Source organism: Hippopotamus amphibius, chromosome 14 (genome assembly GCF_030028045.1).
Source record: "Hippopotamus amphibius kiboko isolate mHipAmp2 chromosome 14, mHipAmp2.hap2, whole genome shotgun sequence".
NCBI classification, from domain to species: Eukaryota; Metazoa; Chordata; class Mammalia; order Artiodactyla; family Hippopotamidae; genus Hippopotamus; species Hippopotamus amphibius.
The window spans coordinates 3,529,475-3,552,823 of NC_080199.1; the positions used below are offsets into that span (position 1 = coordinate 3,529,475).

General features: G+C 39.7%; 1 protein-coding gene across 1 annotated transcript in view; it reads right to left on the reverse strand.

The window, feature by feature from the left end:
• Positions 1 to 23,349, reverse strand: part of MYO16 (myosin XVI) — a 419,267-nt gene that overhangs the window by 240,372 nt on the left and 155,546 nt on the right. Inside the window, exons 13-15 of the mRNA XM_057707440.1 lie at positions 18,686 to 18,791; positions 12,620 to 12,737; positions 568 to 715 (exon numbers count right to left, since the gene is read on the reverse strand). Of these exons, the coding sequence (XP_057563423.1) occupies positions 568 to 715; positions 12,620 to 12,737; positions 18,686 to 18,791 (372 nt within the window). The remainder of the gene's footprint in view (positions 1 to 567; positions 716 to 12,619; positions 12,738 to 18,685; positions 18,792 to 23,349) is intronic.

Genomic DNA, 23,349 nt, shown 5'->3' on the forward strand with positions numbered 1-23,349 from the left:
TGGAAACGCACACATTGCAAAGACACCCTCAGCTCATGGTCTTTAAGACCCCTCCCCTCCAAGGCCATCCTGTGACCAAGGCATCCTCAGTTTAACAAACACGTTCCGCCTCCATTGCAGAAAATCAGCACCCCCACCCCATTTATGTGTACTGTTCATCTGAGGTCATTATGTAACCTCATCTGTCATTCATGAATCCTAATTGCTCAAACATTATGTCCCATTATTTCAAAAGGCTACTGAAAATTAGGAATGCATAACTGATATTATATTCAAAATACCCAAAAGGAATATAAAAGCTTACATATGCATTCATTTTTTATTCTGCTCTAAAAACTAGGAAAATAGAAATATAAGGTAATACATATATACAAAACATCACCCTGCACTCAATAAATGGTAATAACCCTGTTATACAGCTAGTTCTAACCCAACAGTATATCCAATTATTCTCCTAAAATAAGGCACCATTACTTCACTGAAAAATAAGAAGAAAATTTAAGACTGCTAAAACGCAACCACAATTTGAAGGCAGAACTACCGAACTGAAAATACATAATCACTTACCGATGGGCACATAAATTGTTAAGGTGCAGTCCATACTTTTCTTCAGCAGATAACCCGTCCATCAGCAAGTAGAAGATGAGGAAATTGCTCTGGCCAGGAGGCTGTGAAATAAGTCTGGATTTCTCTAGCATATATGTATAAATTCTGGCTGGATAAGAAAAGAAAACAGATTCTGTTAGATGGCATTATTGGTTTCATTTCCATAAATTTACACATATTAATTAGAAGAGACGATAATGCAACTTCTTTTCAAACACAGACCCTTTTAAAACAAGTTAATAGAGTTAATTTTTAGAGAAATTTTTTAGGTCCAGGAAAATTAAGCAGAGAGTACTGAGTTCCAACATAACGTCTCTCTCCCCTTCGTAACACGCTGCTTCTGTGGTTATCAACACCCTGCGTTAGAGTGGTGCCTTTGTTAAAATGAATGAACCAATACTGAGACACTGTTATTAACTAAACTGCATAATTTACATTGGTATTCACTCTTTGTGCGGTACAGTTCTGTGGGTTTTGAGAAATTTATATGTCACGTGTGCACCATTACAGTATCACGCACAATAGTTTCACTGCCCTAAAAACCACTGACCCACCTACTCCTGCCTCTCCTCCCAACCCCTGGCAACCAATGGTCTTTTCACTGTCTCTATAGTTTTGCCTTTTCTTGAATGTCATATATTTGGAATCACACAGTATGTACCCTTTGCAGACTGGCTTTCTTCACTTAACATGTAATTAAAGTTGCTTTTTCATCTTTTCAAGGCTTTATAGCTCATTTTTTTATCAGTGAATACTATTCCATTGCATGAATGCATTACAGTTTGTTTACCCATTCACCTATTAAAAGACATCTTGGTTGCATCTAGTTTTTTCAATTATGAACAAAGCTGCTCTAAACATTTGTGAATACATTATGTGCAGATGTAGTTTTCAATTCAGTTGAGTAAATGCCAAGGAATGTGATGCCCAGGTCATATGGTAAGACTATGATTAGCTTCGTAAGAAACTGCCAAACTGTCTTCCAAGTGGCTGGACCAAGTGGCATTCCCATAAGCAGTAAATCAGAGTTCCTGTTGCTCCACATCCTCGTCAGCACTTGGTGTTGTCAGTGCTTTGGATTTTAGCCATTCTAACAGGTGTGCAGTGGTGTTTCATCCTTGTTTTAATGTGCATTTCCCAGATGACATATAATGTGGAACAGCGTATTTTCCGTTTGTCTTTCCTCTTTGGTGAGATGTCTGTGCAGATATTTTGCCCATTTTTAAAACTGAGCTGTTTTCTTACCGTTTTAGACAACAATCTTGTATCAACTACATCTTTTGCAAATATTTTCTTCCAGCCTACGGCTCATCATTTCATTCTCTTCACTGTGTCTTTCACAGAACAGCAATTTTTAATGTTAATAAAGTTTCACTTAATTATTTCCTCTATGGATTGTGCTTTTAGTGTTATATCTAAAAAGTCACTGCCAAATCCACGGTCACCTAGAATTTCTCCTATATTCTCTTTTAAAAGTTTTATAGCTTTGTTTTTACATTTAGATTTCTGATCGATTCTGAGTTATTTTTGTGATATTTTGGTGCCTACATTCTTTTTTTTTTTTTTTTTTGCATAAGGATGTTCTGTTGTTCCAGCATAATTAATTGAAAAGACTATCCTTTCTCTGTTGAATTGCCTTTGCACCTTTGTCAATGATCAGTTGACTGTATTTATGTGGGTCTATTTCTGTGCTCTCTGTTCTGTTCCATTGATCTATTTGTCCATTTTTCCCCAATGCCACTGTCTTGATTGCTGTAGGTTTATAGTAAGTCATAAAGTTGGGTAGGGCCAGTCCTCCAATTTGTTCTTCTTTTCCAATGTTGTGTTGGCTATTCTGGATCTTTTAACTCTCCATACAAACTTTCTGTCAATATCCACAAAGTAACTCAGGGATTTTTATTGAGATTGTATTGAATCTATAGATTACATTGGGAAGAATCAACATCTTAACAATATTGAGTCTTCCTGGCCTTCCTATCCATGAACATTGAATATCTCTCCATTTAGATCTTCTTTGATTTCTTTCATCCATGTTTTGTAAGTTTTCCTTATGAAAGTCATATGCATATGTTGCTAAATTTATACTTGAGTATTTCTTTTCTGGTGCTAATGGTGTCATGTTTTTAATTTTAAATTCCAATTGTTCATTGATAATATATAGGAAAGCAACTGACTTATGTATGTTAACCTTATATCCTGAAACCTTGCTATAATCACTCATTAGTTCCAGGAGGGTTTTGTTGTTGTTGTTGTTGATGTTGATGATGATTCTTTCAGATTTTCTACAATCATATCAACAAAGACAGCTTGATTTCTTCCTTCCTAATATGTATATCTTTTATTCCCCTTTTTTTTTTTTACTACATTAGCTAGGACTTCCAGTATGGTGTTGAAAAAGAGTGGTGAGAGGGGATATTCTTATCTTGTTCCTGACCCAACATATACTTTTATGCACAAATATAATCTGAAATAAGATATGTCCTTGCCTATAACAAAGACACCAAAATAATTTTTAGAATGTTCTTAAGTAATGTCTCAATTTGCAGGTACATATTGCTCAGGTATATATCAGTAGACATGGATTATAAATGTTCCTCCGTAGACACTGGCAAGAATTACTATCAAACAGATCAGAAGGTTTCATGACCACACTGTTAAGGACCAGAGATACAGACAATAGTCTCTCACTGGTGAAAACACTGGAAGAAACTCACTGCAGCAAAGGCAAATACTACATGAATTCATGAAGATACTACTTAATATACAGAATGCTACTAGGGCTTCGAGACCTAATATATTGAAATTATACAAGGGAGCTAAATCGTGGTTTGTAGCACAGTGGGAGATAATGAAACAGGTCTTTCAACAATAAAGTTTATGTTGTAGTCGGGGAGGAGATAAGTGATGTGTCCCTCAGTAATGCACGCCCAAGTGTGAATAGCATCCAATCACCTTCCTGGTTTATTCTGACCTCCTGTAGTAGCAGGACTATTACCTAATATTCATTATTTTGGCCCTCTGCCTTTAAACATTACAAAAGGGAAAAAAACACATATCATAACTACATGTTAAAATTTATCTCATACTAGTTGAACAGGGACAAAAGTACTCAATGTGGGCATCACACCCTTGGTTTTCCTTCAAAATAAGGCTGGAAATTCAGAAGATAGTGTTAATTATAACGTATGACTATATATTTGGCGGGCTGAAAATTCTATTGTTTCTGGAGTATCCTTTTTATTTGAATTTAGGTTTACTCTTATCAGTATGAATGGTCCATAAATAGTTATGTATTTCATTTTTAGATGCTACTGTGAATTACTATCATTTTCCACTTTGAAGTAAGAATGCATGGCCAATAATTTTTTGGATCATAAGGTTACAGCTTTAGGAAGGCAAATGAATTTAATTTTCCCTACATTTGAACTATAAGCATCTCATATAATGAGTCTGTTAATAATTATTCTAGAGTCCAGCTTGTAAAAGCAAAAATATGAGGTCTCCAAACTTTGGTTTTATATAGCAAACTTTGGTTTTGAACAAATGGAACCACTATTACAGTGCTTTATTCCTATAAATTTTGTAAGTGGTCAACTTAGTCAAAATGATGATCAGTGCTTAAAAAAATCACAAAATTAATAAACCTTATTAAGAAAAGTTGTCTCATTAGACACCTTCTAGAAAGGTTGTCATAAGTGCATAAAGAAAGACTCTTCCAAAATAGTGAAGTTAAGACATGGAGATGCCAGTGTCAGATTCACGACTGGGGACCATACTTTGACTCCTGGTTGAGGCACTGTTCACCTATACCACCCCCAGCATTATTGATCCTGGATGGTAAGGACAAAAGAAGTACCTAGTGGTGAAAGAGAGACTATTTGGCTGTATTAATTAATCAGCAGTGTGCTTTTGGTGACTGCTGGTTGAAGGCACGATGGGCATTTCTGGGAAGAGATCTGATTAGTCACGTATTGGTAACCACGTGGGTGGGCAGGGTCTAAGTGGGTGCTGGGAGTTTCTGGAAGTCAGTGGAAGGGCACCTAGGGCACTTGACCTTCTTGAAGGAGAGGGAAGGTTATCTCCTCCACCTCCCTTCATCTTGAACAAAAATGGGTACAGCTCTATAAAATCCTTTCACTGCATATTATGTTATATATAATATGCAAGCATACATATTATTTCAGCAGTGAAACTTTTTCGAAGACCTACTCACATAGATTTCTGGAAAGATGGAGGATCACAAGTATATATCCAGTCAAGAATATTTCTGACATAAAACACTTTTTAAAACATACAAGCCTTGAGAAGTCAATAAATTAGCAGAAACTTTTCTGCTCACAGACACTTGCATGAACGAGTCAAAAGCCTTTTTAACTTCAAAACCTATCATTTTCCTTCCATTATTCCAGTTTCATTTCAGACACAACAAAAAGGCCCGAATATCTCTCATTTGGAAGAATATTCGTCCCACAGAAATTTGAATTTTTGGTTGTTTTGTTTTCTTCCATCTAAAAGCTCCTCAAGATGGACTTTTTCTTAATATACTACTGATCAGAATTCTGCTAATCCCCAGCAATTTCACACACTGCTGGAGAGGAGCTAACTGGGATGATTACTAACTACGCTGGTTTTGAAAGATGAAGGGTATTGAAGTCACTCGATGATGCGGAATTTGATTAGTTCTGAATGCTGCTTTCAATTAAGCTTGTGTGTTGGCTTGAACAAGTGGGCATAAGGTCAGTCTTCTCTCTGACTGTAGAAGCTTGAGGGTCAGAAGGTTACCACCTAGCCCTCCATTTTCACCTGACATTTCTTTAGCTGGTGACCAGAAAATAACAGCGGGGACAACTATGACAGTTTATTTCCTATGTGTACAGATTTTTAGAAATAGTCTCTTGAGCGGTTAATTACTGATACTTCAGGGTTAATAATATTAATAACAAATGGGACATGTCTTTAGCATTTTGCTTAAGAAGGAAAAAGAAAGAAAGAAAATTTAGTAACTAAGACCTCAACTTAAAATTACCACCGGATTAAATAAATACTCACGGAGAAATGGAAAAGAAACCACACCACCTCATTCTAATTTTACCATTACCTTTGGGCTTTAATGCCACTAAGTGAAGGGATATTTTGGAACAAAAAGGGGGATGAAAAGAAACAAAGGTCCCAGGCTTCCTGTGGACTTCAGGAGGAAGGAACCATCACTTAAAGCACCTACCAGGTGTACCGGACACTATGCTACGTGCTTTTCCAACACTGCCTCATTTATACCCTGGTGCAGGCCTTTTCACATTTAAACCCAACTGCTTTATCTTCAGAGCTCAGCCTGTTTGCACTAAAAGATGCTGTTCTTCAAAGCAGATTTGATCAATTAAAGCACTCTGAAATGATTTTTTAAATTGAAATATAGCCGGTTTACAATGTTGTGTTAGTTTAAGGTATACAACAAAGTGATTCAGTTCATGTATGTATGTATATATGTGTGTGTATAGATATATATATATATATATATATATTCTTTTTCAGATTCTTTTCCATTATTAGTTATCACAAAATATTGAGTATACTTCCCTGTGACACACAGTAGGTCCTTGTTGGTTATCTGTTTTATATATAGTAGAGTGTGTCTGTTAATCCCAAACTCCTCATTTATCCCCTCCTTCCCCTTTTATAACCATATTTGTTTTTTATGTCTGTGGGTCTATTTCTGTTTTGTATATAAGTTCATTTGTAACATACTTTGTTTTAGATTCCGCATATAAGGGACATCATATGATATCTGTCTTTCTCTGACTTACTTCACGTAGTATGATAATCTCTAGGTCCATCCATGATGCTGCAAATGGCATTATTTCTCTTTTATGGCTGAGTAGTATTCCATTATATATATATCTTCTGTATCCATTCCTCTGTTGATGGACATTTAGGTTGCTTCTATGTCTTGGCTATTGCGAACAGTGCTGCAATGAACATTGGGGTGCATCTATGCTTTTAAACCATGTTTTCCCTTGGATATATGCCCACCCAGGAGTGGGACTGCTGGATCATATGGTAGCTCTATTTTTATTTTTTAAGGAACCTCCACACTGTTCTCCTTAGTGACTGCACCAATTTACACTTCCACCAACAGTGCAGGAGGGTTCCCTTTTCTCCACACCCTCTCCAGCATTTATTATTTGCAGACTTTTTGATGATGGCCATCCTGAAACTTTTAAAAGAAGGTCCAGTTGAGAGTATAATGCTACAGACCGTTGGTGATGACACCAGTGGAGATGAAAACTATTTGTCTATTTAAAATAAAGTTTTGAAAAAACAAAAGGCAAAGGTCTTAATGTATTTCCCGTCTCTTTTGTGTTCACTCTAAGTTTTGAGTTTCCCAAGTAGATAACGCAGGCTTGGCATGTTTATTGGGAGACGTCTCTGATTATCAGTAAATTTCAATCTCCACTTCCATAAACCTGGGTGTCTGCACGGCACAGAAAAGTCAAGGGGCCAATTACTCTTCCCTGCCCACACGTGGATCCTGGGTCCTCCTACCTTTGCAGACCCTCAGCATGTGTCTGTTTTGCCTATCCCCACACTCAGGAAGGAGATACCGCTTCTATCCTCAGCACACACAAACTCTAATTACAAAGAGAATCGGCTCTAATTTTAAAAAAATTATCCAGAGTTAAATGTTGATAACTATTTCACACGCTCTTCGCTGGCCTGAGTGAGTTCATGAGGCGTTTACACAATCCCCTCCCTGAACTGAATAAGGACGGTTTCACGCTGTGACCTCTTCCCAGTGCCACTCCTCAGAGTCCGTAATCCAACGGGTACCGAACGCATGCTCTACGCGCCCAGACAGACAAGACCTCTCTCTGCCACCAACAACCCGCAGCCTAAGATGAGACACAGACAACGACTGGACAGACAGAAAAGGACACGTTCAGATTCTGACAAGTGCTGGGGAAGAGATAAGGGGCGGGGGGAGACGTGCTCTACAGTCAACAGAGTTAGAATTGAGGGGGCGCATTAGAAAGAGGGGCTTGGGGGACCTAGAAAGATGATACTGTTAAATAAGTAATCAGACAGGGAAAAATCCTGGGCCGAAAGCCCAGGTTAGAATGTTGTTTCTAAATTAAAATTTCTTCCAAATAAGAAACAATCCTTACTCTCTGTAGCTGATGTTTCATAACACGGAACTTGCATTTTCCGTTACAATTTGTGCTTGCATCCCTGATCAAGGAGTCGGCATTACATTATAAAAGTATAAGCAATGATACCAATTAAGGAAATATACAACATCTATCAACCTCTAAAGTAGTAAGATAATATTCCCTGTACAATGAAATCATTATAACTATTTTACGTGTTGGTAATTGAAGGAACTCCAGACTACCATAAAGCATGAAATCAACCTGTAACCTACATACACTTTATCTCATACGAGGTGTAAAAACCTTACTTCAATTTGATTAACTATTTTAGTGAACACTTGAAATTCGGAAGGCTCTTATACGGGACTAATTTGAATAACTCATCTCTATTTAAAAACCATGTAAAGTAATTTAAATTAATACCTTTTAAATGTTTCTTTCGGAAAAGAATTCTTGGTGATGAATTATTTAAAAGTATCCCGTTGATGCACAGCTCCTTAAAGTGTTCAAACACTTTGAAGTTTTTTGAGGTGATGATGATACTTTTGCTTAGACTGCAAATAATTTTGAAAAGTAAAGACAAACACAATAGGTCTCCCCTTATTTTCTGTCGTGGGATGAACTGTGTGCCACAAAAAGATACGCCTAAGCCCTAAGCTCCCATACCTGTGCTTGTGAGCTCGTACGAAAGCAGGTATTGGCAGATGTACTCAAGCTAAGACGAGGCTACACTGCAGGGCCCTGCTTCTGGATCCGAGCAGCCCCTCCAGCCCCTGGCATCTCACAGTCATTCTACTTCATCCTTGCCCATGCTCTGCCTGGTCTCGGGTCTAGCCTTTCCATCTTACAAATAACACTTAGAGCATCTATGTGGTTGATCTGGGTCATAGAAATCGGTACAGGGTTAGGACTGGGCCTGGACCCAGGACTTGTGGAGTTTGAGCTCAGAGTAATACCATCAGCTTTAGGGGCTCTTTGGAGTCGAACAAAGACCTATAAACACCCAGAGCTTCCAATCCCAGGGCTTACATGCCTTTAGAGCTTTACTGCTTCCTATCCTGCATTAGAGTTACTTCTGTTCCACCCTTAATGCATTTAACCACTGGGTATCTACTGCATGTTGATTCTGCCAGACATCGTGCTAGACCCTGGGGATACAGCAACAGACACAAATGTACGTGCTGGAGAGGGAGACAGACAGACAGACAAGTCTTAGCTCCCGGATGATCCTGCAGGCCTTGAAAGGCAGGACCCAATCCCACTGGCTTTTAAGCTAACATCCTACACAACAGTATAAACACAGTCATCCAATCAAACATAGAATAATTGGTTTTTAAAAAGATGAAATCATACTGGAGTGGGATGGGCCCTAACCCAATATGACTGGGGTCCTTGTAAGGAGAGAAGAGACACAGCGAGAACCCCCTGTGACAAAGGAGAACAGAATGACACCTCCACAAACCAAGTGCCAGGCACGACTGGTGGCACCATCAGCAGCTGGAAGAGGCAAGGAAGGAATCCCCCTGGGAGAATCCGAGACGGCTCGGCCCTGCTGCACCTTGATTCTGGACTTCCCGCTCCAGAGCTGTGGGAGAACAGCTTCCTGCTGTTTTAAGCTGTGCAGGTGGTGGTGCTTTGTTACAGCAGCTCCTGGACACGGATACCCTCTATGCCTTCTCCTGTCGACTCTGTTGATTCTATGCTGCCAGCAACAGGAGATAGTAAGCGCTGTCCAGTCACTCTGCTTTGTGCCCGAACATCCCACCACGGTTATCAGATCACCGCGTATCCGGACTTAGAGAACACAGAGCGGGAGGCAGGTCTGAGCATGTTCTAGTCCAAGTGTCCTACCTCGGGCTGCACCATCTTCAGCACACTAGCTGTTCTCGCATCTGGCTTGAACACACACCACGTGGGGCGAGAAAGCATATCGCAACCACAGGAGGTAAGATGGAAAGTTCTTCTGACAAAGTGAAGACACGCCTTCTCTGAAACATCTACCAACTCTGCAGCACAGCGAATACATCTTTGTACTCAGGACCCTTTCCCCGTGGGAGTGGATATTTGAAGACACTTGCCAGATCTCGCTTGAGTCTTCAGCTTTGCAGTGGAAACATTTTTAGTTTCTTCAGTGTTCAATCCAAAGACAAGGCACTTGACCTTTCACACTCCTGATAAACATTCTCTGAATGCAGTCCATGTTTTTCCTCTTAAATACAGAAAACAAAGGCTTGAACTCCAGGCTGCCCTCTTCAGACTCCCCCGACCACTCATGTTCCAAGCATTATGCCTCTATTAATGTAGCCTCAACTAGCACCGACTTTATAGGTTTGTTTATTTATTAGTTGTTGTTTTATTCTTAACATTAAAAAAACACATAAAACACCTCCAAATCAATTTGCCAGATTTTAAAAAGAACACAGCAGGAGATTACCAAGCAAACATAGGCTATGGGACCCAAACAGAGGGTGTGCATTAGAAGAGAAGGCATAGAAGAGAAGGCATAGAAGAGAAGGCATAGAAGAGAAGGCGTAGAAGAGAAGGCATAGAAGAGAAGGCACAGAAGAGAAGGCATAGAAGAACAAAACGGAAAGTGGAGGATGGTAGGAGCCCCCTCCACGGGAGCCTGGACGGCCGTGCTCCTTACAGAGCAAACCCAGTTACGTGCCAGCCTGAATGTACGCTGATGCTCAAGCTCTTTCCCGATTCAGAGGGCATTTCGGGATCTGGAAGTAGCTCAGGTTCACCTGCATGCATATTTATTGTCGCCTTGTCACAGTGTGTAGCCGCGGAGCCTGTGTGAGAGGTATCTGCAGGGCTGACTACCCCCACGCCGGGTGGGGCTGCCTGCTGATTAAAGCAGGCTCCGCACGGAAGCCTTCGCCTTCTTTTTTATGCAGCATACAATTATTTTCTAAACTAACATTCCCGAAGAGGACATGTTAAATTCTATCCAGAAAAAAGTAAACAAAATTAGTAACGGATAAGACGTCAGAAGCCACTTATAGCATCTTGGCTAAGACGTCAGAAGCCACTGGTATCTTCGTCTTGGCAAAGGGATACTGAATCAAGAACAAGCTGTATCAGTTTCAGGTGTACAACACAGTGATTCAGTTATACATATACATGTATCTATTCTTTTTCAAATTCTTTTCCCTATTAGGTTGTTACAGAATTGTTAGCCAATGGTACTCCAGTACAAAATAAAAAGTTAAAAAAACCAAAAATAAGTATAAACTTTACAACCACAAAAAAAAAATTAATTTTTTTTAATGATGACACCTACAAGTGCACACCAAATGGTAAACTGCCTGTGACGATGGATGACTTTTTTTGCTTCGTGTGTTCTTTGGTTTCCTATTATGCACACGATAACTTCTAAGAAATAAATGTTATTTTAAAAACCTTAAAAAAGTAAAATAAAAATACATCATGGCCTTTTTTCCAAAGAACAAAGAGAAAAGAACAAGCTGTATCTCCTCGAGCCAATTGTGCACAAGCCCTAGCATCCGGCTTTACCTGGGCTGGGCTAGAACTGCCCCTCTCAAATTTCAGTGTTTATGCAAATCACCAGGGAATCTTGCTCAAGAGCCCCGATCCTGAGGTCTGCCCGCGGGCGAGGTGGAGCTACGAGCCTGCATTTCTAACAGCCTCCCAGATAACCCCGTGTGCTCATCTTCGGGTCCCCCTGGAGTAGCAAGGGGCTTGGACATGCACCTTCGGAACCCCCTGAAGCTCCCTGCTTTGATGCCTCCAACCCCCAGTGCCTGAAAAGCTCAGGGGGGGAGGCTAGGCTCATAAGCGAAGTGATCTCTTCACTTGGAGGGATGTTCTCACAGGGGTGTTATGAACAAAGATGTGAAAACCAGAGTTTGAGGCTCAAGACACTTCTCTTCTGAGGTTTTCCTAAAATGGTAGACCTTCAAATACAGCTCTTAGCTATGAACTAAAAAACAAAACAAACAGACTTCCTATTGCAGAATTTAAACCTCTAACTTCAACATCTAAAATTATCTTTTCCTATTCTTTTATGCATATTTTTTTAACCAAATTTCATTTATTAATAACGGGATTTGGACATGCCTTATTGCAAAATACAGGTTATTTGTTTCTAAACTATGGTCAAAAGTGACTTTTGTTTCCTGAAGCGGAAGATAGTGTAACTTGAAATGCCAAATAACATTGATCTCTTTCAAAGATAATTACAATTGTTTGTGTGCTGACAGCTGTTACAAAAGTTTTGAAAATATTCTATTCCCCCAAGCAGATTCAGGCATTCTACCTATAATTATATTCATGTTATTAATCTGCAAGGATAATCTGTTTTGATTTGAAAGATGTAAAATCCTAAGTGAATTCTAAATTAGTTGTATTTCAAATAAGTACACATTAAATATTTAAATCAAATAAGGAATTGTTCTGTTTGGGTTTAGTTGGGTGACTATTTTGATTTGTTTTCATTCAACCATTTTAAAATATAGATCAGTTTTATTTAAAATAGATTTCAGCCTAAGTTGCATAAAGGAGTTATTTACTCAAGCTGTACTTTATTTTGAGTATTTGAGTTTGTTTCTATGTTTAGCAAGCGTGATTCATCTCAGCTACTTTTGGTTTGGTTTCATATTATATAGTTTACATAAAAATTGTCCTGAAAGGTTCACCTTGCATTTCAGAATATTTTTCAATTCACAGTAATTTTAGAACTTGTAACTTGACACCTTGGCTGTGCACACTGACACACCCACAGGCAGGTGCGTGTGTGCGGACACACACACACGTGCGCACACCAGTCACTGTTGCCACCATGGCTTGGTGTTTCTCTGCCCCCTTCCGGTAGTTCCTGAGATCTCCTTTAATTTTACACTTACCTCCAGTTAAGTGTTTTTTCCTCTCACAGAACTGTAGTTCAAAATACTTTATGAAGCAGCTGGACAGGTCATTAAGCGTGGTCTTGGCATGTCCAAAAGCTTCTAAGATGCTCATGACCTGTAGCAAAAGGGAAACATTTACTGAGCTACTCATTTGTTTAAATAAAATTGGGCAATAATAGCAAATATCCCAGGAATATGCCATCAGCTAAGAGGGTCTCCATTGTTCATACAACACGATATTGAATTTTTAAGGTCACTCTTTTCCTCAAATGCAAATGGCTAGCATCCTCCAACCCAAACGGTAGCTAACGGTAACGAGATAATGTGCACAGAGCATACAAGCCCCTTCCCTCCACCAGCCTCTCAGAGTAAGTGGAGGATGGCGTCCTCTACACACAGAGACACACAGCTCAGCACATGCTATTTGGGCTTTTTAACTTGAATAGAACAGTAGAAGTGCTTCTGTGATTTTGGAGAGAAGAATTAGAATTAATACAAGCAATAGTCAGTATTTCTTTTAAAAATAACAAGTTAACTTAATCACCTGTTTATAACCTTCTTTTGAGCCCACATTTACTCTGCCACATACTCTTTTGCAGCCCGAACCCACAGGTAACCCTCCCATACCCCGTTTTTACTCCATGCCAACCATTCTCCCCATAGAAGCAGGAACCAGAATTCCAGATGAAGCTGTTGCACCCAGTGTGTTTGACTGTGAGGTGCTCTTGCAGAGATGGGAGTTTGTGGCTTCAACATGCTGTTAACACAGCGCCTCAGATCAACCCTGGCATCTGAAATTTTCTTGACCTATTTCCTTAAAAATAACTATAGAACAGATGCCATTTCTTCTCACAATTGATTGTTCCTGGGATAATGATGATGACCAAGCAATTCTCCAAAAAGTATGGCAGTCTGGAAAGTTCAAAGGTACTTTTCTGTATCTTTTACGATACTGACATGTTAAATGCAGTTCCTACATCAACCACAAGAGGCGCACGATGATACCTTATTGATACCCTGGCTGGTGGTTTATGATGACAGCATTTTATGAGAATTTTATTCTAAATTAAAACTAAACTTTGCTCTACTCTTTAACTTTCTGGGTACTGCTCTACTAAGGCATTCAATTCGCCTGGAAGTATTTTATATTTTGAAAAATTATAAAACACTGATTCTAATCACAAGTCAAAGTACTAAATGTTGTGGAAACAGTGAAATATATTAAAACGTCTATTTTTTGAAGTTTGAACTTTTGGAGAGAAACACTAAATCTTTACAGGAACCCTATGATTTTGGTCTCTCTATAATAATCTAATTTTAAAGATCGTAACAGTGCACATTGATAGCAGCAATGGCAGAAACGTTTCTGAAGAATAATTTGAAACACTATTTACGAAAGTCCTATGTTTTGCTTCTTTTCCAACAACTTAATATGAAATAAATATACAGCAAAATTAATAGTGTAATTATAACACATTTTAAACTTTTGTAATATTGCTTTAAACAGTTGTTTAAAAATTCATAAAGAGGAATAGAATAAAGTTTAAAAATATTTTGGCTTCTAGTATGTTGGCACTGTATCTGATAACATCCTGATTCTTTATTATAATGGAAAAATGGCATGTGCCCAGACAGGAAGTACAGGGTAATGAATGGTTCCGTGCACATGCTTTGGAGTAAGAATAGCTGCCCCCACCTTCAGCTCTGCTAATGGCAGATTCTATAACCATGAGCAAGTTTCATACATTCCCAAACCTCCCTTCCCTTATTCTAAGCAGAATAACCCCTTCAGTGGTTATCAGAGCCTGGCTCTGAAGCACTCAGCATGGTGCCTGGCATATGTAAGCACTCAACACAGAGCAAAGATTAATTTTGCTTTTGTTAATAATAGTAGAGAACATTTATAGTGTGCTTACTATGTGCCAGGAATTACATATACATATATATAAAGTTATATATAGTTATATATAACTATATACACACATATATATGTACGAATGTATGTGCGTGTATGTGTATATATAACATCATTTAATTCTCACGTGTCTCCATTTTATAAAAAAGGAAACTGACAGATTAAGTATATTTCCCAAGGTTCACAGCTTATAAATAATGCAGCTGGGATTGAAACCCAAGCAATTTCTTGCAGAATTGGTGTCTTTAATCACTGTATCAAAATAACAATAAAGAAGACAGAAGGACTGATTACGTACTGCTCAGGTATTGTTAACTCTTCCACTGGAAATCTGAAACTGCTTAGGTGCCTGCTTAGTATATTTTTTTCAGATTGGGAAGGAAAACAGCAGCAAGTCTGCTACTGAGATCCATGTATAAGTCCATGTTCTATCAATTCTACAACTCCCATATCATCAAGTGTATGTATAGATAAGGTTCATTTTTAAGGTGCTCATATCAAGTTCTAACTCAAGGGAGAATTAGTGTTGATCTCTGTTTTGCCAATAAACTTCAAAGTCTTAAAAAAAACAATAAAGACATAAATGGCAGAAAACTATCAATGATATGAAACTAAAACCACTGGACAAAATGTAAATACATGACATTCTTTCATTGTGCACTGCTGGTCCGTGATTCAAGATGAAAACACTTGTTCAACTGAAAAAACGTGTTTTTTATCTTTAATCATCCACTCGGCCAATAGGTGGCACTAAACAAATGTGTTAAGAGAAACTGAAAAAATGCAGAACTGCTCCTGTTCTGCTACTCAACTTTAAAACAATGAGAGTATTGTGCCGTAATAAAACTTTAAATAAAAATACAGGCAAAGGGAAGTAAGTACACACTTCCTCAGTATCTACTGAATCAAGTTTTATTGGCATGATTTGTTCCTATTTACATTGGAATTTTTCTTAATAAAATTCTCATAGTTCTGCCACTAAAAGTTATGCACTATTACCCTGGTAGAAGTTAACCAATTGGATTTTCTCAAAGTAAAAACTTGCAGCCTCCTCAATAAAAAATACTTGCTTACTCAGTGTGACCCCATCTCTCTGCTCTGTGGAAGCAGTTGCTCAATAAATGTTTATTTAAGCAATTTAAGTAGAATTGAATGTCTCAAAGCTGAAACTCGTTTGGACCAGAAATAGTGAAAAGTCCCAGGCAATTGTGTTTTTTCCCAAAACATGACTTTTATGTTCCAATAAACCCACTGCCATGGAAAGTCCCTGCTTCCACAGTTTGAAATTCAAATACAAGGACTAGAAACAACAGCCCTCTTAACTGATCTCGGCTGTTTTGAAATTGTCCAGGGAAACAAAAGCAGTAGCTACAGTGATAGGATTGAACCCATCTGCCCGTGGTAGAAAGCACACTCTGAAGCCCACTGCAAAGGCAGAATGTAAACCTATGCAGATTTTCAAGATGGGACAATTGAAGTATACCAGTAAAATCCTGAAAGGTTACAGCCGTTGAAGCCCTTTAAAAACATGTGTATTACCTGCATAAAATTACCAAAACTCATCTCTGGAGCTCACCTTCAGATACCAGCGAAAGCTCTCTCTCCCTCTCTGTACCGTCTCTGTGGAGAACTCAGGTCACCATAACAGCATGGAACTTCCAAATGGCTGGCTTCCTCCCAAACCTCTTCCTTTTGTCTTTTTTGCTCCCCACACTCCAGGTAATACTCTTTAATGTGTACATCTTGATTTCTGCCATCGATGTAAACCACAAGGAATATGTTCTCTGAGCTTCAGCTTCTCCACGATTCTGTGCTGAAGGCCATCCCTACGCATCCTTCCTGGGATGTCGCCACTGTTCCTCTACTACTTATTCTTTGCTGGTCAGCACAACTTTCAACGGCTGTTTTCCTCTCACACTATGCTAAGATCCAGCGCAAAACTATTTGGTCCAGACTCAACCAGCATCTCCCAGTGGAAGACACCAAGAGTCTGTTAGCCGGGCAGCATGCTGCGCGTGCCTACCCCGTGGTACCTCCGAGGGGTGTCCCACCATTAAACTCTGCTCACTCGCTTCTCTCCTTTCAGCCACCTAACAAACCTTCCTCTCATCCTGCGCTGACCAGAAGGCCTTCTCCATGCTATGCTGCTCTGTGTATCAGGACATTCTTTTCCACTCATTTCCTAAACATAATTTTTCTTTCGCGCAGAAAGTACTGGCCCATCTCTTAAACGGACATAATTTCGCTGAACCCTTGTGATGGTATACTGATTTTCAGTCATCTCATAAATGTTTCCAGTGCTTGTATTTTATTACCGCACAGCACACACTTGGATGCCAGGCAAAAACTGTGGCTGGGTAATTTTCAAGAATGTCTTGGACACTGAATAAATGCATGTGGATGATAATTTAAAGTGAAACCAAAAAAAATATATATATATATAATCGCCATGAAGTTTAAGCCATACTCAACCCTGAGGCCAGAAATCACTTATTTATGACATCCTTCATTTGCCATAAGAAATGAGTAAGTGAACAAATGAATCAGAAATAGTTTTACGTGAAATCTGCATTGACATTTTAATATTGATTCCCAGATGCTAATTGATTTGGAAGAGTTATATCTATCTTACCCCCCCCCCCGCCCCAAAATGCAGCTTAGGATGTATTCACAAACTAAAATGCAAAGCCAATTTACATAAAGTAGTCTAGAATGCCTTTTAGAAATTACACAGCCTGCTTCTTCTCAAAGGACTGCTTTTAGTAAATGAGTGCTTGAGTCTGTAATTTACATAGACTACGGCTTCTTGTCATTACAATTAAGCCAAGAGATCCCTTTATTTTACTACTTAACCTGAGTCTATTTGATAACCGTGTTGCTTTACAGATTCTCTAATCCGTAAGTGTCCTTAGTCAGCATATGACAATATCTGAAGAATGCATTTTTGCTGCTTTTCCCAAGTTGACCCGAAATGTTGAGTCACTTTGAGCTGTGTGGCAGGCGTCTGCACGTGCCCGATATACAGCTCGAGTTTAATACATGATTATGAATTAAAGTAATAAATGGGCTCATATGACCCCATAGATGTCTATGACACCACAGAACTGATTTATCATCATTCTCTGTAAAGAGAAAAACTGAAAAGAGAGTTTCTCCTTCCAATCCGCCGTGGGCTGGAAAACACCTGTTAACAAAACCGGCTAGAACGTGTGACGACAAGACAATCAATCTGCTTGCAGGTGTCCCCTGAACGAAAGTGTCTGAGTTTCATGGTGTTAAACTTGATCTTTCCCTTGGATGCTAATAGGTCTTTGCGGTTCCTCATTGAATCCGGACAGTATTTTAGGTCGATGAAGGAACAGGATATGGTGTCTTCAAATAAAAGCAAGTGTTCCTGCTTATAATTTAAAATCAGTCTTAATTTGGGTGAAGGGCGTCAAAAGGTACAATCTTCCAGCTGTAAGTAAGTCCTGGAGCTGCAGTGCACTGCATGGTGACGATAGTTGGTAACAGTGTATCCTACACTTGGAAGCTGCTAAGAAAATGGATTTTAAAAGTTCTCATCACACCTCACAAGAAGAAAAAAATTCTGTAACTGTGGGTGGTGATGGATGTTAACGAAACTTGTGGTGACCACTCTGCAATATATGCACGTATATCGTCATTATATTTTATACCTAAAACGAATACAATGTTATATGTCAAAAAATCAATTTGGGGGCTGAAGGTTTATCGCCTGCCCGTTAATGTCACGGAGGTTCCTGTCATCAGTTCTTTTACATACGTGGAGACTTCAGCATCAGCTCTCAACTGTCCCCCACGAAAGATGCTTTTCTGGCCAATCCCCCAAAGTTATCCCATCAACACACCAAAGTGTCACTTTCCATGCCAACGACAACAAACTCTACCTATATTACATATTTCAGTCTAACTGTTCAGAGCCAATACGAAAAGAGAGTATGTTCACAATATTTTAAAATATATACAAGACTTGGACAATATTCATTTGTACAAGGCCTCAATCTTTTTTATTTCCACAAATTTTGACCAACTTATGGTTAAACGTGAGGCCTATGAATATGCCCCCTTATGTGTAAACTGCATTTTTCTTGCCTCTCCACAGCCTCCAACCCAAACGAGAGACTTACGTGTTTAAATCTGGAGTCGAACATAGGCCTGCTGGAGCCAGACCTACAGGCGAGGTGTCTCATTATTTGCTTGCTGGCTTCAGACTTTCCAGACCCTCTTTCTCCACTAAAAGAAAACAGAAAAAAATCACAAGTTTACTGTTTTGGAGAAGGTAGGAAAAAATTAAATAACCAGAGATAATTCTCAGGTACAAAGAAGGTGAGGAAATGACATAATGACTTTTAATGAGATGATGGTGTCATTTAACTCTTCATGTGGTCCACTCATACAAAATATTCAGTAAATATATACTATGTCATAGGTATAGTATATATTTACTATATTATATATACTATACTACTCTAGATACACAATAAGTAAATAACTGTGTGTGTGTGTGTGTGTGTATGTTGTTTTAGATGCTGGGTCTACAGATTAATATGCTGCAACTTCTGCCATCCAGTATCTCACAGAGTAGAACCACACAGTGTAGTGAATTACAGCAGAAAGGCCTCATGCTGAAGAGAGACACTGCCCGCCTGTCCTCAGCTTTGTGAGTGCAGGTGAGTGAGGTGGCCACCAGGTGTCGGTCCCTGGCAAGATGTGCGTGTGGTAGGGCCACATATCTGGCCTGGTTACATCTTTGAGTCTTCCAGGAAAGACATTACATCTTCCTTGGAACAATCATTAAATCCTTCTCAGCTTTCCGCCTCTTTCCTCCAAACAGAACATCAAGCATGCAGCTGGTAAGATGGAGATGTGACCAGGCAGGTACCCTGCCTGGTGCTCAGCAGGTCCAAAAATGACCCATTTCCTCTCGAGGTGTCTGCTGGTTTCAACACTTCGTGTTTTCCATTTTCCTTTAATCTGGGAACAAGCACCGGCTAAACTTGTCCTGTGTAAGGACAACACTTTCGGTATTTCCCAGGCATACTTCGTTACTGACCTAATTCCTATAAATAATCACTGTGCTGTATTCCTAAGGCCAGGTAATACAGGGTTAACATAAAACTCTAAGACAATAATTACTATACCAACGTGGTCTGATATAAAATAAAGTTTTTACTGCATCTAGGTGGGATACTTACGAAAACGGTGTTTATTCATCTAATAGCCAAAAGTTTAAAATACATATAAAGCTGTTTTCCTAGGGCTTTCTCAGATTTCTCCCTTGAGCATTTGTTCTGATCCATTTGACTAAAGGGCATTTGCCAGAAAAGAAACAGATGTTTGTTTAAGTCTTTTATTCATGTCTCAAGTTGTTAATTAAGCTTTATCCCCTCGCCCGTGACCATAAACACTTTAGCCACGTTTAGAGCAACCAGCAGCCTCAGGGGAGCAGGTGACAATGGCCTGCACCAGATCCTGAAGAGCTCCCTCGCTGGGTTCAAAGACCTTTCCTTTTAACCTTCTAATTTCAGAGCAGAAACGATCTGAATCTTTCATGATGGAAATTTAATGTCTACAATTATATTCCCTGTTACAAAAATTCCATTACCCAGCAACATCATTTGATGTCTCTTGTATCTTGTTTTTAGAGATTTTTGCTTGCATTCACTCAGGGATTGATCTTGAAAACACCATTTGTTAAAACATATTTCTTGTTCTTTCAAATGAGACTTACTGAAGGCCTACTATGCACTGGAGTCTGGTAGGCTTCGGGGTAAAGAGGTGAAAAGATACCGCTTCCTGGGCTGTCAGCTGGGATACTCCCAAGTGAGCAGTATGTACATGATTAAGGTATAATCATAACAGAAAGGCACAGCCAGCAAGGGGCCTGCGGGAGAAGAGGCAGGGACATCTCTTGGAAGATGCCAGGGAAGACTTCTGGATGAGGTGGGAATTGAGCCCATTCTTGGGGAAGGGGCAGCGTAGAAGGCAGTGCTTATCCAACATTAAGCCCTCAACCAACACTCCCTGAGCATATACTGAGCACGTCGAAACAGGGGCCGGTGCAGTCCCTGCAGATACAGAGGCACAGAGCCCAGGAGGCTGTGGGGCTGAGCCAGCGTTACATGAGCCCCTCTTCCTTCTCCCCACGGCTGCCCTCACCCTGTTACTGCATGCAGGGAAAACGGTCAGCTCTCTCCGCTAACTGAAATCACATGCCTGTCAGTGAGCCACCCCGTAAAATCCCAAGACGACCACCATCTCTCATTTAAACTTTCAATAAAGCACAAGGAAATAAAAGAAAAGAATGGGTATGACAGGCCTGGCTTCACAGGATATCAAGTTAAAACTACAAATCCTGACTCAACGTGTTCAAGAAACATTCCTTGATCTGATCCACATCTATGATTAAACCAGAAATTGACCAAAGATCTTGGCCGTGCTGATCAGTCAGGGACCCAAAATCTGAAGCTTATTTGAACAGCCTTGTCTGCTAAATCTGCACCTGACAGAGGCAGACGCTATGTCGCTTATTTCACGAGTTAGTTGTACACTCAGCATCAAACATTAATTTAGGTTTGCTCAGCGTTCTGTTAGGATAATGGATATTTGTCGCACATGCTCAAGCAATTAATTAAAACCATTTATCAAGGCCTTCAGAAAATCAAAGGAAAGATAGATCTTGGTGGGCTTCAAATTCCCAGTGATAGCTCAGGACAACGATCTAAAAGTTGTTAAAAACTATTCCTCAAGATGAAGTCTAGTGTGCTACTGGAACCCATAATTATGAAGAAAATGAGAATTAAACTTAAAAACTGAAAATAAAATTAAAAACCCTCTGGCCTGGTACTGTAAGTCATCTACTCCAGGAACATTTGAATTTTGATCTCCAAGTCTTCAATTATTCTTTGTAAATGCTACGTATGGAACACAATAGACCCTCAATAACTGATCTTTAAACAATGTATGTAGTTGAATTCTAAGTTTACTCATTTTAATGTATTAGTATAAATGCAGAAAGCCTTATCGTAGTCAAGACAAGCTAGGAGGTTGAGAAGCTACGTACAAACACCAACCCTGAGAGCAGACAGAGAGCGACTAAAGTGACAAAGTCCTTGTGACCACAGATGTGCTCTTCTTTTTTTGACACTTGAATGGAGAAATCATTTTTTCAGAATAAGTGGTTGATATGTGGTGTTATTAGCCTTTAAAAATGTCCCAAAGGAGTATCAGTTCTGCAGAATATTAACAAGTCTTACTCTTGGCAGAAAAACAATTCCATGAGCAAGCACACATAGAAACAAAGACAAGCAGGCTTCTTCAGTGAAAGGACACGCTACAGAGTTCACTGTGAACTCTGTCATCGGCAAGTTCCAAAAAGGATGCGGATTCACTGGCTCCTCGGAGCTTCGCCAAGGTCCAAAGCCTTTGACAAGAATTAAGTGGATTCAGCGGGAATTTAGATAAGTCTGTGGATTTGTGACACTCACTGTAGGGGAGGGCGGGAGGACCTCTGGAAGCCTGCCAGGTCGGTGGCAGCGGCTGAGCCCTGCTCTGGCGACTGGCTGTGAGCGTGGGGAGCGTCGCTCGGGCTCAGGACCCAGCGATTGGGCTCACGTCCCAGACACACGATTTACTAGTCGTGAGACCCTGGACTAACTAGCTAGCCCTTCTAGTGCTCAGCACCTGATGCCTAAAATGACAGTAAACAACAATCATAATACCTATTCTACAAGGTCACCAAAGGGATGACTAAGGTAATACAGGGAAAGCCCCCGGGGGAGGGTCCCGCACGTAGTAAGGTCTCCATAAATACCAGCTGTATCGTCAACACTATTATGCAGTCCCCACCATCACGACTTTTACAAAGTGTTTCCCTTTTCGTCTAAGGAAGACCAGGAAACCCAAGAGATAAAGCAGGTAAAAGTGGAGCTGCTTGATTCAACAACACCTGGGTCCCCACCCCCGCCCCAGGGGCCACGGCAGAACAGGTGTAAAAACAACCATTTACATGCTGTTTTGAAAACCACATCACGAACGACGGCAACCCATCGACCTGACCCTCCATGGAAGTTTTGATGAAATTAATAACGTAGAAGTATATAAAGAAGTGCTTATTTAAAGATTTAAATGTTATGTGGGGATGAATTGGGAGAGTGGGATTGCCATATGCACAATACTAGGAAGAAAAAAAATATCAAATTGTACACTTTAAATATATGCAGTTCGCTGTATGTCAATTACATCTCAATAAAAGTTCTTAAAAAAATCTTCACACACACAAAAAAAGTTACGTGGGTTCTTTCCACGTTTCCATCTTTACTCTCTTATCTCACTTTGACTCAGGTTGTGTAAAGCTTTATTAACATATTCAGTCTTCAACTGACGCTACTGATGAAAACTATGCAGAGCCAGGGGTGTCCACGGACGCCCCCCTCTCGTGCAGGTGTGGCCTGATATAAAACGTAGTGCTCAGTGCAGATCTTACCTTAATACCTAAATATTCCTTTACTCCTCTATCAATATATAATTGCATTTCACCCCTACATCTTGTGGTACACTTTTTCTTTGACGTGAAGAATTTTTGCTCCAATGTAAATCACCCTTCTGAGCATCTTGCTTTTTAGGAGCTAATATTACCACTGCATTTCACTAAAGATCACTTTGAGTATATAATTTTGGTGACATATGAGCAAGGTATAAACACCCAGAAGCAGGTGGGAAATCCCACACTGGCAAGGGCTTACATGGTATTTTGCCCAGCACCACATTTTGGAGAAGGGTGGTACTAAGA